The 13412-nt window shown below is 39.9% G+C and overlaps 1 protein-coding gene across 5 annotated transcripts in view; it reads left to right on the top strand.

The window, feature by feature from the left end:
- The window catches only part of ARID5B (AT-rich interaction domain 5B), a 197761-nt gene that overhangs the window by 160025 nt on the left and 24324 nt on the right, over window positions 1-13412 (top strand). For all 5 annotated transcript variants that reach the window (XM_081568992.1, XM_081568993.1, XM_081568994.1 and 2 more), the window contains one exon: window positions 9261-9358. In XM_081568992.1, the coding sequence (XP_081425118.1) occupies window positions 9261-9358 (98 nt within the window). The remainder of the gene's footprint in view (window positions 1-9260; window positions 9359-13412) is intronic.

The raw sequence follows: 13412 nt of genomic DNA, 5'->3' as shown, positions 1-13412 counted from the left end.
CTGTTCATGTCTAATATGGGAAATGTATTAAAGGCTTTCAAAAGTAATCAGTATTGGCCATTAAGGAATAGAATGCAGCAGAATCTCCTCTCATTCTAGAGCAGAGAAGCTTTATTAGACAAGGGTCAGTGCTGCATAAACAGGAAGTTATCAAACTTACTCAGAACAGGCTCTGACACTCTTTATCAGCTAATTCTAACTGACAGGAACGGGTTATTTTTAGCTTACAGGAAAATTTGATGGCCACGGATTTTTACAGCATGAATTTTGAACCGATAAAATGTTAGAGCAACAGACTCAGATTAGAATCTTGAAAAGAAGAAGAAAGAGCTGCACTAATATAGCATACAGAGATGACATCTGTAATAAAATCAAGTGACATAGGAAGATGTCGTCATTGGAAAGATTTTCTCCTCCACATAGTGATCAGATTGAGTTGTGCAGTTTCTTCTACAATTGAAGACATTTTTTTTTTCCTTACAGAGTAACCTGGGGTATATCTCTGTATCAAAGTAAGATGCCAGAGATAGAAAGTCAAGAAAACAAAACTCATTTTAACCTAAAATAATAACTAGTGTTTCTTGCCAGATATAGCATTTTATTCCACAAACTAATATGAGGGTTTGATGTCAGGGGCTTGGGATGGGAAAAGATGGCAAGCAATACGTGAGTCGGATAATCTGGTATTAATTAATGTATTAATCTGGTATTAATCTGTAATTAATAATCTGGTATTAATTCTAAGACTTCTTTGTGAATCTATATACATGTGAAATGTTTACTATATAGGCAATACATGTTTATAAGGAAATTAGATACTTATATGAACTATATTTAAACATGTATTTCATAGACATAATTTGCTTAAAATTTCTGTTTTACTGAGTGCCCTACTGAAAAATAAATAATGTAGTTTTTCACTTGGTTGGATCTGTTGATAAAGCAGGGAGATTTACTCCTTCCCGCTGTGGCTCATAGTTTTGTAAAATCTTGAGCTAATTATAGCTTTCGTGCATGTGAAAAAGATGATAACTTATTCAGTGTTAGTCTCATAAATTTAGCAGTCCACCCCATAGCCTAGACTTTTAAGTCTAACCTTTAATGTTGAGAATAGGAATACACATTCTTATGAACTCTGACTGCAGATAGTTACATGATATTGCACAATATTATGAAATGTCTTTTCAAACCCAGGAATTTTTTTGTTACTCACTGATAGGGAGAGAGCCAGCAAATTTCACTGAATCAGTTTTTCCTGCTTTTGTATCGTATGTATTTGCACCAGGATTTTTTTTTTTTTAACAAGCAACAGCAGACTGGTGTAGAAAATATAAAAGAAACTTCTGATGACTTTCAAGGCATTTGCAATACTCTTTGAACAAACAGTGATTATCCTTTTGTTGAACGAATGATTGAATGATCACACAATCAGCAGATCACCTGACCACATATTTATTGAGCATCTTATAAGTATAATATGCAGTGTTAGACACTCTGGGGGGACATAAAAATATCTAGGCTAGGGGTTCCAGTTGCTTACCGCCCAGGAAAGGCATCAGTTGTAAGACAGGGTGGGAGAAGATCAGTTGCACTGTTTGGGTAAAGTATTTCCTCATTTAGAGATGAGGAAGAAAGACTTACAGGTTTGATGCCACTTGAGCAGAATATTGGAGAACGAATGGAATTTAGATGTGAAAGATTATGGTCTTCTAAGGATGAGACAATCAAATGGGGAAACAAACTATGTAGGTAGAATGAAGTTGGGTATAGCAAGTTTGAGTAACTTAGAGTCACTAGGTGGCTGGGATAAATGACCATGATGGGGAATTCAGAGGGCAGGATGGAGCCTAGGGAAGGAGGTCCTTGGATGCTGGCAGTGAGGGGTTGGGATCGTGAAGACTGACGGCAAGTTAAGTGTTATGTTTTGCCGCCTATACTGCCTGCACTGTATTGTGCTCAACAGAGTGGAGAGACAGACTGGGCTGGGAAAGATGGAAGACCAGATTGGCATCTGCTTTCCATCTGGTTATGTGCTTCACATCTCTTGAGCCAAGCCACAAAGAGGACTGGTGGCCTGTGGGGCTGTCCTTTTCCTTCTTCCCTCTCTACTTCACCCTTCAGCTCCGTCATCCTTTGTTGGGTCCCTGCAGTCTTCACAATATGCCACATTTTCCCATCTCATCTCAAGCAGTGAATCTGCATGATTATCTCACTATAAAATCTATATTTGAGGCCATAAATTGAATAGAACCTACTGGTAGGATTTTTTTCCCTTCTTTTTCTTTCCTTCTTTCCCTCCTTCCTTTCTAAAAACTGCCTTATACTACCTGTTGGCCCTGCAGGCACTTGAGTTTGCCACTCTGATTTTACCTTTAAGCTTTTGAACGTCTGAAGTATAGAAAACATTTTTCTTTAGTATATTTTGACTAATAAAATTGTGAGATGTTCAGTGAGGATTCAGTTTTGAAGTCAGTCCAGGAGATGTATTAATAATATCCAAAGTCTGAGGACTTAAGTTGTCATCACAGCCTTACTAGAGGCTACTTATCTGTGAGATCATCTGATATTAGAAGCAAGTGTAGACTTGTTATTTAGCGCTTAAAAGAGATCTTGGAATCTTCTAGATCAGTGGTTCCCAGAGGCTACTCAAGAACTGCAGCTCAAATTTTCAATGGGGAATTTTAAAGTGTAAGTAGTTTTCTAGGTCTCTCATATATTATCTCTAGAGTGGGGCCTGGGCCTGAGAATTTGAGAATCCTTTAAAAAAAAAAAAAAAAAAACTGCCCAGATTCTGTTAATTCAAAGCTAATGGTAACAATTATTATTATTAAACTCCAGGACTCGTAGCTTCAAAATGTGGCCCCCATCTAAGTATCAAAGATTAGAAGGTTGTCTTCAGGCTATTACTAAATAAACACGATAAACATGCCAGAATATTAACATTCCTTGGCTCGAAAGCAGCACAAAGTTTCCAACGATTATTTTTCCATTTGGTAAAGTGGCAATCTAAATTGGGACTCGATGAGCTATTTTCATTTTGAATAAAGAAAAGTGTAGCCCCGTCACATTTTTATTTTTCATGAATTGGACTTTGTGTAGAAAAAGATCCTTGCCCTGCTCCATATATGGAAACTGAGGCACAAGGAGATGAAATGAGTTGAATGGGGTCATCCTGGCAGTCTTCAAATTCTGAACTGCTGAGAATTCGTGCACAATTATCTCAACCTCTGTAACATCATCACTAGGAGGAAGAGATTTATAAATTCTTTGTGCCTTGCATTCTCAACAGTCTCTTATGTATATTTTTATGTATTGGGGGTGATGCTTTGGGGAAAGAAAAGATCTAATAACCTACCTTCATTGGTAGCATCTTTCAGTCATTTCTTTGAACTTAGCATGAACCTTACCTGATATACCAACTAACTAGTTGAGATTTCTGATTCTTGAGAAAAATGTGTGACCTTAGAAGATGGGTCAAGAAGTCTGGAAGATGTAAATACTCAGTAATAGTAAAAACTTGCAAGTTTAAAATCTGTAGATGTATTTCTTCTGCTGTTAACTTGTGATTGGATAAAGAGATCTCTCTGGAATTCCTTCTGGTTATAAGAAGAGGCCATTTTAATTGGCTTGTTTTTGTTTGTGGTTATAAACTATTCCAAACCTTCTGGTTTGAATTGTGGATTATGGATTATTTCATTTTAGTCCTTCACAACCCTCAAATTGAATTTTTTTTTTTTAAAAAGAGCAGAAGTTCTATTTTAAGCCTTTATAGCATTCAACTAATAGCTATGTTCTGTTCTCCTGGCCTCTTCTGCCTTTGCTAGAAATATATATCATGTCTCTGCATCCCTAGGTTTAGAGATCATAAATGTATTGAATGGATTTGATTTCCTAAAAAACATCATCTTGGCATTTTGATTGGTTGGCAGTGAGACCTCTTCTTTAACATTCATATATCTGATTTCTGCTTCCAAACATTTGAGAGTCTGGGTCACCTACAGTGGAGGAGGCAGAACTGAATAAAGTTTTGTTGATGAGCTAAGAAGGTCTTCACTTCAGTGTCTGGTGAAGTAGTTAAGGCTTGCAGAGTAGCTTGGGGTATTACCAGGATGCAGCTATGTTGATGGTGGTTTGCTAAAGTGATTTCCATTTGGCTAAACATTTGATGGTGAGCCAGAGGCAATATTTGGAGAGAGGTAGAGTTGGGAAATGGGTTGAGTAAATCTTATCCTAGAGGCAGAGGACCACGCAAGAGCAAGTGTGTTGCCTTCTAAGAATGCCAGCTTACAGTCCCGCCTCTCCCCAGGGGTGAGACCAGGACCACTATTTCACAACTGGAAGAAGTCACTTGTCTTCTTGCTGGAAGGATTAGGCCTTGACATCAGATTCTGGCTTTGACATCATTTCAAGACATCCTCTGAATCTAACCCTAGTTCTCTGGACAGACAAAGCCTCTTGCTTAATTCAGAATTCTCAAGGCCAAAGATGATGTCATGTAGCTTTGAAAGGCTCCAGTTCCTGGAGTACTACCAGGAAAAAAAAGTCATCTTCCTTGAATTCAGTCCACCCTCAAGGTGTCCTGAGAAAAAAGGCTGTTTCTCACAACAGCCCGGGCAACACTGCTCACAGGCAGACTCTCCTTTTGACTTCCTAAACACATCCTACACACTCTTACAAGTCATGCAATAGTGGAAGCACTGTTCTCCTAAAAGATTTCTGATGACTGTTTCCTCACCAGGCCACAAAATACCCAAATTATTTTATCCTAGTGACTCCAAAGGTGGGAAAATCAAGGCTCCAAGACTGTTTTGGGTTAAAATATTTTTCCAGTTTTTTTTTTTTAAAGTGACAGAACATTTTAATCAAATAAAATTAGAGGAGGGACAGATTCCTTTCCTACTCACTGGGTCCATTTTCTTAAGGACTGGCATTGTTGAGAGTTAGTTTCAGGCCACTTTTAAAACACCACCTGAATTCTAAAGAGAGTTTAAAAACCACTTTCCAGTCTGCCCTCTGTATCTGTGGGTTCCACGTCTGATAATTCAACCAATCTTTGATCAGGAAAAAAGAAAAATTAATTCCAGAAAGTTCCAAAAAGCAAAACTTGAATTTGTCAAGCACTGGCAACTATTTATACAGCATTTACATGGAATTTCATGTTATAGCTAATCTAGAGATGATTTAAAGTACACAGAGGATGTATATAGGTTATATGCAAATTTTATATGAGACTTGAGCATTCACGAATTTTGGTATCCACGGTGCGGGGGGGGCAGTCCTTGGAAACAGAGGGGTAACTATTTATAAGGAATGAAAACCTTGTGAACATGACAGGTGTAGAGGGCTTTTCACAGTTTCTTGGGTCTTATCCACACTAAGGAGGGAAGTAACCATCAAGTGTCTTCAAAGTGAGGTTAAGTTTCATATGTACGTAGACTAGCTTTCTTGGGTGTGGTCCGCTCGGTTTTTCATCTTGCTTTATGGTTAAATCATATGGGATTATGATTCCTGCGAGACTGTGAACCCTTAGAAGCAGTAACATTTCTTTCTTTTTATGCTGTTTCCCACCCGCAACCCTCCAGCCTCTCCTTCCGCCTCCGAGCCTCAGTACCCAGTATGGGCCCTAGAGCAGTAGCAGCAGAAGACACACTGTCAGGAATCCCTACTGTCTAAGTGAGGCTCTTGAGGCGGGGACAGGGGGAGCACGATGGAAGAGAAGTCACCGCGTGGATGAAGTTTTTCTTTAGGAAGTAGAGAGCCAGAGTTCTTTGTGTCCTTAAAAACCTAAAATAATGGGTCAGGTTGGAACATGAACATGACTGGGAAGCCTGAGGCTTTATGAGACAGTTGATCAAACTGACTCCGCAGCTAGATCAAACTTTCCAGCCGAGTGGGGCTGGGGGCCAGATACCAGGAGGCAGACGCTGCTCCTACCCCTAGATGGGTTTAAAGCTTACACACATGCAGGGAGGGCGGCAGAATAAGAACCCTGAGCGAATGCACACCTAGGCGCGACGAAAGCACAAGTTAGAACAGAAGGCGGACGCACACAGGTGGGAGCATGGTGCCCAGGGCTGGCCTGGAAGGAGGGCTCTGTCCTCCCCTCTCTCCTCGCAGGGCTCTGCGACCCCCTGTAGGTTTGGACAAGGCGAGGATTGAGACATTTCATGCTGTAGAGCCTATGGTCAGCGTTTGAATTAAAAGCGCATCTGGGCACAAAAAAAACAAAGAGAGAGAGATGTATACCCAGGAGACCTGTGTACTTAAAAGCATTTAGCAGTTGGAAAGAGCACATTTTATGACTTTCCTGTGGAAAGAAAATATCTCAAAATGGCCTGATTCATCTAGGCTGGCCAGTGGAAGCGCAGTAAACAGAGAGCCCAGTTCCTTGAAGGCCCGGCCCTTGTCTTTTCTCCACTGGTTAAAAAAAACAACAACAACTGTATTTAAACAGCAGAATCTGCTAGTAGGGGGCTAACACAGACCTGTAGCCAGCTGCACAGGGCTTCTTAACGCCGAGTGGTGACTGATGCTGGCTTCCTGCTGCCACAGTTTCAATCCTAGTGTGAGGAAGACTTTGTTTTTGTTCCTTTTGATAATTCATTATTTATTCTCAAAGAAGTTTTGTCATTTCTGTGATAGGCAAGTGTTTAACAGGGCATACCTCAGTTTGGATGATAGATTGTGGGTGGGGAGCATGGCCGGTTTCCACACATTACATATCCCTGTCAGCAGTGGTCTCTTGTTCACTATATTTTTCACAATCAGTATTCCTCTGTTTATATATTTGGTCATGGGTTGATTTTTGGAATCTGCCACTAGGATGCAAGCATCTCAGGTGTTGGGTTTGCACTGTGGCCACCCAGCTGCTGGCACAGTACCCAATAAATGGGACATGTTCGATAAATGTTTGGGGAGTGAATGCATGGGTGAATAGACAGATTCTGATAAAATTGGGACTTATCCATGATTTCATGGTAAATCTCTGTTCGTAGAGGCACAAGTGGGCAGAGTGGCGGGAACCACAGTTCTAACAAATACTTTAAGAGAGTAACATCTCAGAGAGCTATTAACCCAACCCCTCCCTGAGATTCTTGCTGACCTCCTAGCTGTGCTATTTTCCCACTAGTGAGAGTTTCAGAATTTATAGCAAAAGCAATGGGTCCCACAGTTATCTCCTTCCTTTGAAGCAAAAGGTGCCTGGAGTTCTGTATTATTACCCTGCTACACCATTCACCAGGTCATTCTGATATGGAGGCTGCTTTGACGTAGTGGAAAAAAGTCTGCTCTTGGGGTCGTAAGACATCGGTATGAGTCCTGGCATTCCCACTCTGCAGCTGTGTGTCCTTAGGCAAACCATACAACCTCTCTGAGACTTGTTTCCTTTGTGGATGAGATTCCTATAGTCTGCCTCACAGGCTGATAGGAGGATTAAATGATATCGTGGATATGAAAACTCTTTACAAAAGAGAAAATACAGTGCACACCAAAGAAACAAGAATGACAGAGTGATGAGTTCTTCTAAAGTGACTACAGGAACACACAGTCTTGTTTTCTAGCCCTTCGGGGCTCCCCAGAGCTGATACCTCATCTGAGGGAGGGAAATATGGAGATTTGTTTCAAGGGCCTCTGTATTCTAAGAGCTTTGAGAAATAATGTAGATACTTAGAAGAAGGGTATCCTGTTTCTTCTGTACACAAGTCTAGAATAGACCAACTTGTAACTGTATTATTTAAAAGGTTGGAGGGAGACTTTAATTAAATATGAAATAATTACCAAAATATGTATTTTGAGTATTTTTAAAGGGCCTTGAAAACATTTATTATTATAATCTAAACCAAGCTACAAATACAGGAGGATTTTTAGTTATACCTGCTAGTAGATTTAAGAGGTGGTTCAGTCTAATGAGAACTATTGAAACAAATTGATTTAAGAATGCTTCATGGGAAAGTGAACAATGCACAGCTCACATTGTCTCGAGGTCCTACTTGGGCCTGTTAAGAAGGGCTTATGGAAATGAAGGGGTTCTTTTTATTTGAAACGGGTACCACTTAACCTATAATATTTAACTGCACTTTTCCTCCTTAGTTCACAATTATGGAGCCCCTGGTTACACACTGAGGTTTTTTTTTTCATGCCTCTAGCCCTAAGTGAACTCCGCTGTCAGCTCTGTGGGTGTTTTTCAAAAGATGCCTCCTGTTCTGATTGTTTAAATGCCATTGGCACCTCTGCCACGCCCAGCTCCCTACACATTCCAATAACAAGAGCCCTGTTTGGAAATGTTCACAAGGATCTCAGAACTTGCTCTATCTCTCCAGTTTCAAGCAAACGCTGGATTGCTCATATGTAGTAGATGACGTGGTTTCCCCAAAGTAATCATTTGCCATATCATACATCTGTTATTTTGTTAAAATCTTAATTTATATATAAAAATAAAATTAAAGAAAAACAAGACCATAGTATGCCTTTCAGTATATTACAAGCTGTTTGTTTTTATTCACCCAACTCAGTGAAATACAGACCTTACATTTTAACTTTGGAATATGTTAATTTTCATAGGGTTTCATCAATATCCCATTTTCCTGACCTGAGTGAAGAAAAATAAACAACTTGTGACATAAGACAGTTTAACATTTTGCTTTTGTTCTGGTGGTTAGCACAGCTGGCATAAAAATACAGCCTGAGAGGACTAGAAATTTCGTAACAAACTTGATCATTTTAATTAATTTGTATAGTAATTCAAGTAGGCAACACATCACAATAGTTCAAAAATCAGAAGATACAGAAGTATGTTTTATGAAAATTCTGTGTTTACCTGTGTATTCAGCCACCCATTACCATATCCCTCAAGTAACCAGTGTTAATTCTGATTCATTTAAATGGATATACTAGGACATATTTTAGCTGAAATCTATATTTTGATGCTTTAATCACATTACATAAAGTAACAGAGTATGCATTTGGGACCTTGGGGGCAAATAACTACATGAATATCCAGGGAGAGACCTTTGATAAAAATGCTCTAAGGGTGACAAAATACAGAGCCCAAAGCAGAATTCCATTTTTACTGTAAAGAAAAGTGCTAAAAGTGCGATCTTACTGGAAGCCCATGAGTCTCCCCATAGACCCATTTGGACTTCTCTGTTTCCGGGTTTCCAGGACAGACTGTTGTTCTCTTCTGACTGTTGCATATGTATTGAATCCTGGCACTGCGAATCTCTTATAATGCAAGATTGAATTTCTCATTGCCACTTTTTCAGATAACAGCCCGCCGTCAGTGGAAACATATTTATGATGAGTTAGGTGGTAATCCTGGGAGCACCAGTGCCGCCACTTGTACCCGCAGGCATTATGAAAGGTAAGACACCCTTTCCTGGAGAGTCGTTGCTTAATGAAAAGTGTGTTAATTCAGAGTTAACTGGTCAAGCGTAAGACCTTTGAGGAAACAGGAAATATCCCTGGCATTTTACTTTGCATACTGCCTTGTGATTTTTAGGGGGCCTGGCTTTCTCTGGTTACAGGAGCTACTAGAATTAGATGTTCTTCTAGTTTGGTTTTATCCTATAACCCTGTGTGACAATACTGATACTTCCCCCCCACCACAAGCATGGATTATTCAGTGTGTTCTGTGTACTCCATAGGTTCATTTACTATGAGAACTTTCAGCTTCTGGAAAACAGGTCTGCAGTATTACTGTGGGGTTGCCATGTAACTATATTAGCATAGAAGTGTATTAATGTTGAAAGTACTAATATTGAACAGTATTTCTTTAATAAGAAAATTGATCCTAGATAAGATCTGTTGTCTTTTTTCCCCATCTTGGTGTTTTTCTTCTGTGCTTTTGACCCAGGAAATCCCTTCTTGCCAAGCTCTGTGTAGTTTGGTTTTCTAATAATTTCAGCTTCTTTCAGAAAGGTGATGATGATAATGCAAATAAGAAATAATGCCAAATTAGCATACTATGAGGGTTGTATCCATGGGAATTTACCCCTTTGCATTAGGACTGTGTGCCCTGCAAAATTGAAGACCAGTTAGGATAAATCATATGTTATCATTGGTCTGTGTTTTCAGTCCATACTTGTTTAGGTCATACCAACTTACTTATTGCTGGCACATCCCTGCAGAAGTCTGGACAGACTCAGCTTCTTGGCTTCATATTCAGGGCTTGTGAGATCCAAGTAGAGGTGTCTGTGTGTGTTTTTCATAATGGCATGGATAGGATGAAGTCAAGACACACTCAGCTGAGCAAATGGGCCATATAGCTTGCTCCTTTCAAAAGTATAACACAAGTGCTAAATTGGATGGTTGCTCGTCACATCATCCCAGCTTCAACCCACATGCTTAGCACCAATCTTTGGATCATACAAATGCATCTTCAGATAATGTCACCTCACACACCAACTCTTAGTTGTATTTCGAGTCCAATTATATTTTTATCTGCATTGCACTTTACAGAGTCCCTTTTCATATGGCCATTCGGTGAAACTTACAATGTTTTTATAGGCATAATCATAGTAAATTAAGTTGGATTTAGAACCCTATGAAAAAGCTTCACAAAGTACTCCCAAGAAACTGCTTTATTTGACAGTGTTATGATCCAGAAAGATTTTTTTTTTTAACTGATAATGGAAATTCAAATTACTATTCTTCATGGCATGGTTGTAGTATACTGCATGATTTTTTTTTTTTTTAAGTGAGTGTATTTCTCTCAGTATTTAATACAAAAGACCACACTCTCACTGTTGGTAGTGGGTACAATGCTGAAGCTCTAGTACAAAAAGGCACTGGCATCTGGGGTGAGTATCCTATAAGTGGCATGTGAGGTATCAGAGTGCTCTTGTTTGGATTATGAGTCAAGGCTTTAATCAAAACGTTTTCGTTAGAAACACTGTCTCTACTTTCAAACAGTTTTTATTATGATAGTGAACCTCCCTTAGCTTCATGTACAAATGTCCTCAACATGTGACCCATCGCACTTAAAGAACCAGATAGTGATTAAAATTTGAGAAAGGAGTGTTATCTCAGCTGTGAGCTAGCTCACCTCATTGGAGTGAAAAAGTAATCAAATGTATCACAAAGCGTCACATGGTCATAAAACAGATAAGGTTTGGGATAGAAAAAGACTTGGATTTAATAGCAGCAGGTACATGTGTATGGTTGTGTGTTTAATTTACTCAAGCAGTTGTGTGTATAAAAATAGCTTCAATCTTAAATGCCAAGATACGTTCTTTTGAAGGTTGTGTACTTTGTTTTATGATTTACCTCTTCCTGGAGTAGCAGAATCCCACATGCCTGCAGTCAGTCAAAATGGAAAATTCTAATAGAAGTACCTCTAACTTCAGCAACTAAAAAGCATTATTAAAGATTTTTAGAGATTTTTCTTCTCTCATTCTTGGGAGCAGAATTCATAAAGATTTGGTCTCCCACTGGAATAAATTTTTTGAAAAGCTATGTCAGTTACTCTTCCAAATCTAGAATTTTCTTTGGTCATTGTGTCAGTCAGGATCCAGGGAGGAAAATAAAAATTCACACTTAAGTATTCAACAAAGAGAACTTACCATAGGGAACTGCCTGAACAAGTGTTGGTGTGAAGCAGTCCACTAACACAGAGGCACTAACCGTAGGTTTCCAAGATTGAGAGAATAAAGGGACTATGTTATCACCACCCGGAAGATGGGACAGTAGTCTCAGCAGACTGGGGTTCAGATCCCTCACAGGTAGAGGCACCCAGTGAGTGCTGGTGCTTCGGGAGCTCAAGGGGGGCACTGTGGAGCTGGATGCAGATGCCTGGTGCCAGACCATCTCAGAGGAAACTGTTCAGGGGTAGTTGAAAGAAGCCAGAAGCTGGAACCAGCGGCTGCTACTAAGTTACTGCTGGCTTGGCACTGAAATGAAGGGCAAGCAAAATGGGAGGCAGTCCCTTCTCCCTTGCCCTGGCCTGCTAGGGCCATTTGCAGAGCCCCAATAGGAAGATAGCTGACAAAAGAGACTTGTAATTTGTGTTGTCCCAATCCCAGTATCACCAAGCAGAGTGCAGAAGAGTGGGTTTGGAGCTGAGAGACAGCAGTCAACTATGTGGGGAGGCACATAGCACCCCAACATAGAAATCGCTGTACAGAACCTGAAACCCAGGTTAGAGCACAGCTGTTGCAGGGTGATTAGCAAGGTCATCATCCCAGTTCCTGGCATTTTCTTTTATTTAATTTTTATTTTATATTGGAGTACAGTTGATTTACAAAGTTGTTACTTCCCGGTGTACAGCTAAGTGATTCAGTTAAATATATACAATATGTCCATTCTTTTTCAGATTCATCTCCCATATAGGTTACTACAGAATATTGAGTAGAGTTCCTTGTGCCATACAGTAGGTCGTTTTGATTATCTATTTTATATATGGTAGTATGTATAATTTAATCCCAAACTCCTAGTTTATCCCTCCTCCCACAGTTCCCTTTCGAACCGTAAGTTTATTTTCTAAATCTGTATCTGTTTTGTTAGTAAGTTCATTCATATAATTTTTTAAAAATTCTATTCATGAGTGATATGTCTTCTTCTGATTCACTTAGTATGGTAATCTCTAGGTCCATTCATATTGCTGCAAATGGTATTATTTCAGTCTTTCTTTGCCTGAATAATATTCCATTGTATGTATGTACCCCATTTCCTTTATCCATCCCTCTGTGGATGGACATTTAGGTGCTTCCATGTCTTGACTATTGTAACAGTGCTGCAGTGAATATTGGGGGTGTGTGTATCTTTTCAAATTATGGTTTTCTCCAGATACATGCCCAGGAGTGGGGTTACTGGATCATATGGTAGTTCTTAGTTTTTAAAGGAACCTCCATACCATTGTCTGTAGTGGCTGCACCAATTTACGTTTCCACCAACAGGTGGGAGATTTCCCTTTTCTCCTAACTCTCTCCAGTTCAGTTCAGTTGCTCAGACGTGTCTGACTCTCTGTCACCGCATGAACCGTAGCACACCAGGCCTCCCTGTCCATCACCAACTCCCAGAGTCTACCCAAATCCATGTCCATGGAGTCGGTGATGCCATCCAACCATCTCATCCTCTGTCATCCCCTTCTCCTCCTGCCCTCAATCTTTCCCAGCATCAGGGTCTTTTCCAATGAATCAGCTCTTTGCATCAGGTGGCCAAAGTATGGGAGTTTCAGCTTCAACATCAGTCCCTCCAGTGAACATTCAGGACTGATCTCCTTTAGGATGGACTGGTTGGATCTCCTTGCAGTCCAAGGGACTCTCAACAGTCTTCTCCAACACCACAGTTCAAAAGCATCAATTCTTCAGCATTCAGCTTTCTTTATAGTCCAACTCTCACATCCATACATGACCACTGGAAAAACCATAGCCTTGACTAGATGGACCTTTGTTCACAAAGTAATGTCTCTGCTTTTT

This window comes from Giraffa tippelskirchi, chromosome 2, assembly GCF_054371585.1.
Source record: "Giraffa tippelskirchi isolate mGirTip1 chromosome 2, T2T-mGirTip1v1.2.pri, whole genome shotgun sequence".
Lineage (NCBI taxonomy): Eukaryota > Metazoa > Chordata > Mammalia > Artiodactyla > Giraffidae > Giraffa > Giraffa tippelskirchi.
This window is presented reverse-complemented; position numbering and strand designations above follow the sequence as displayed.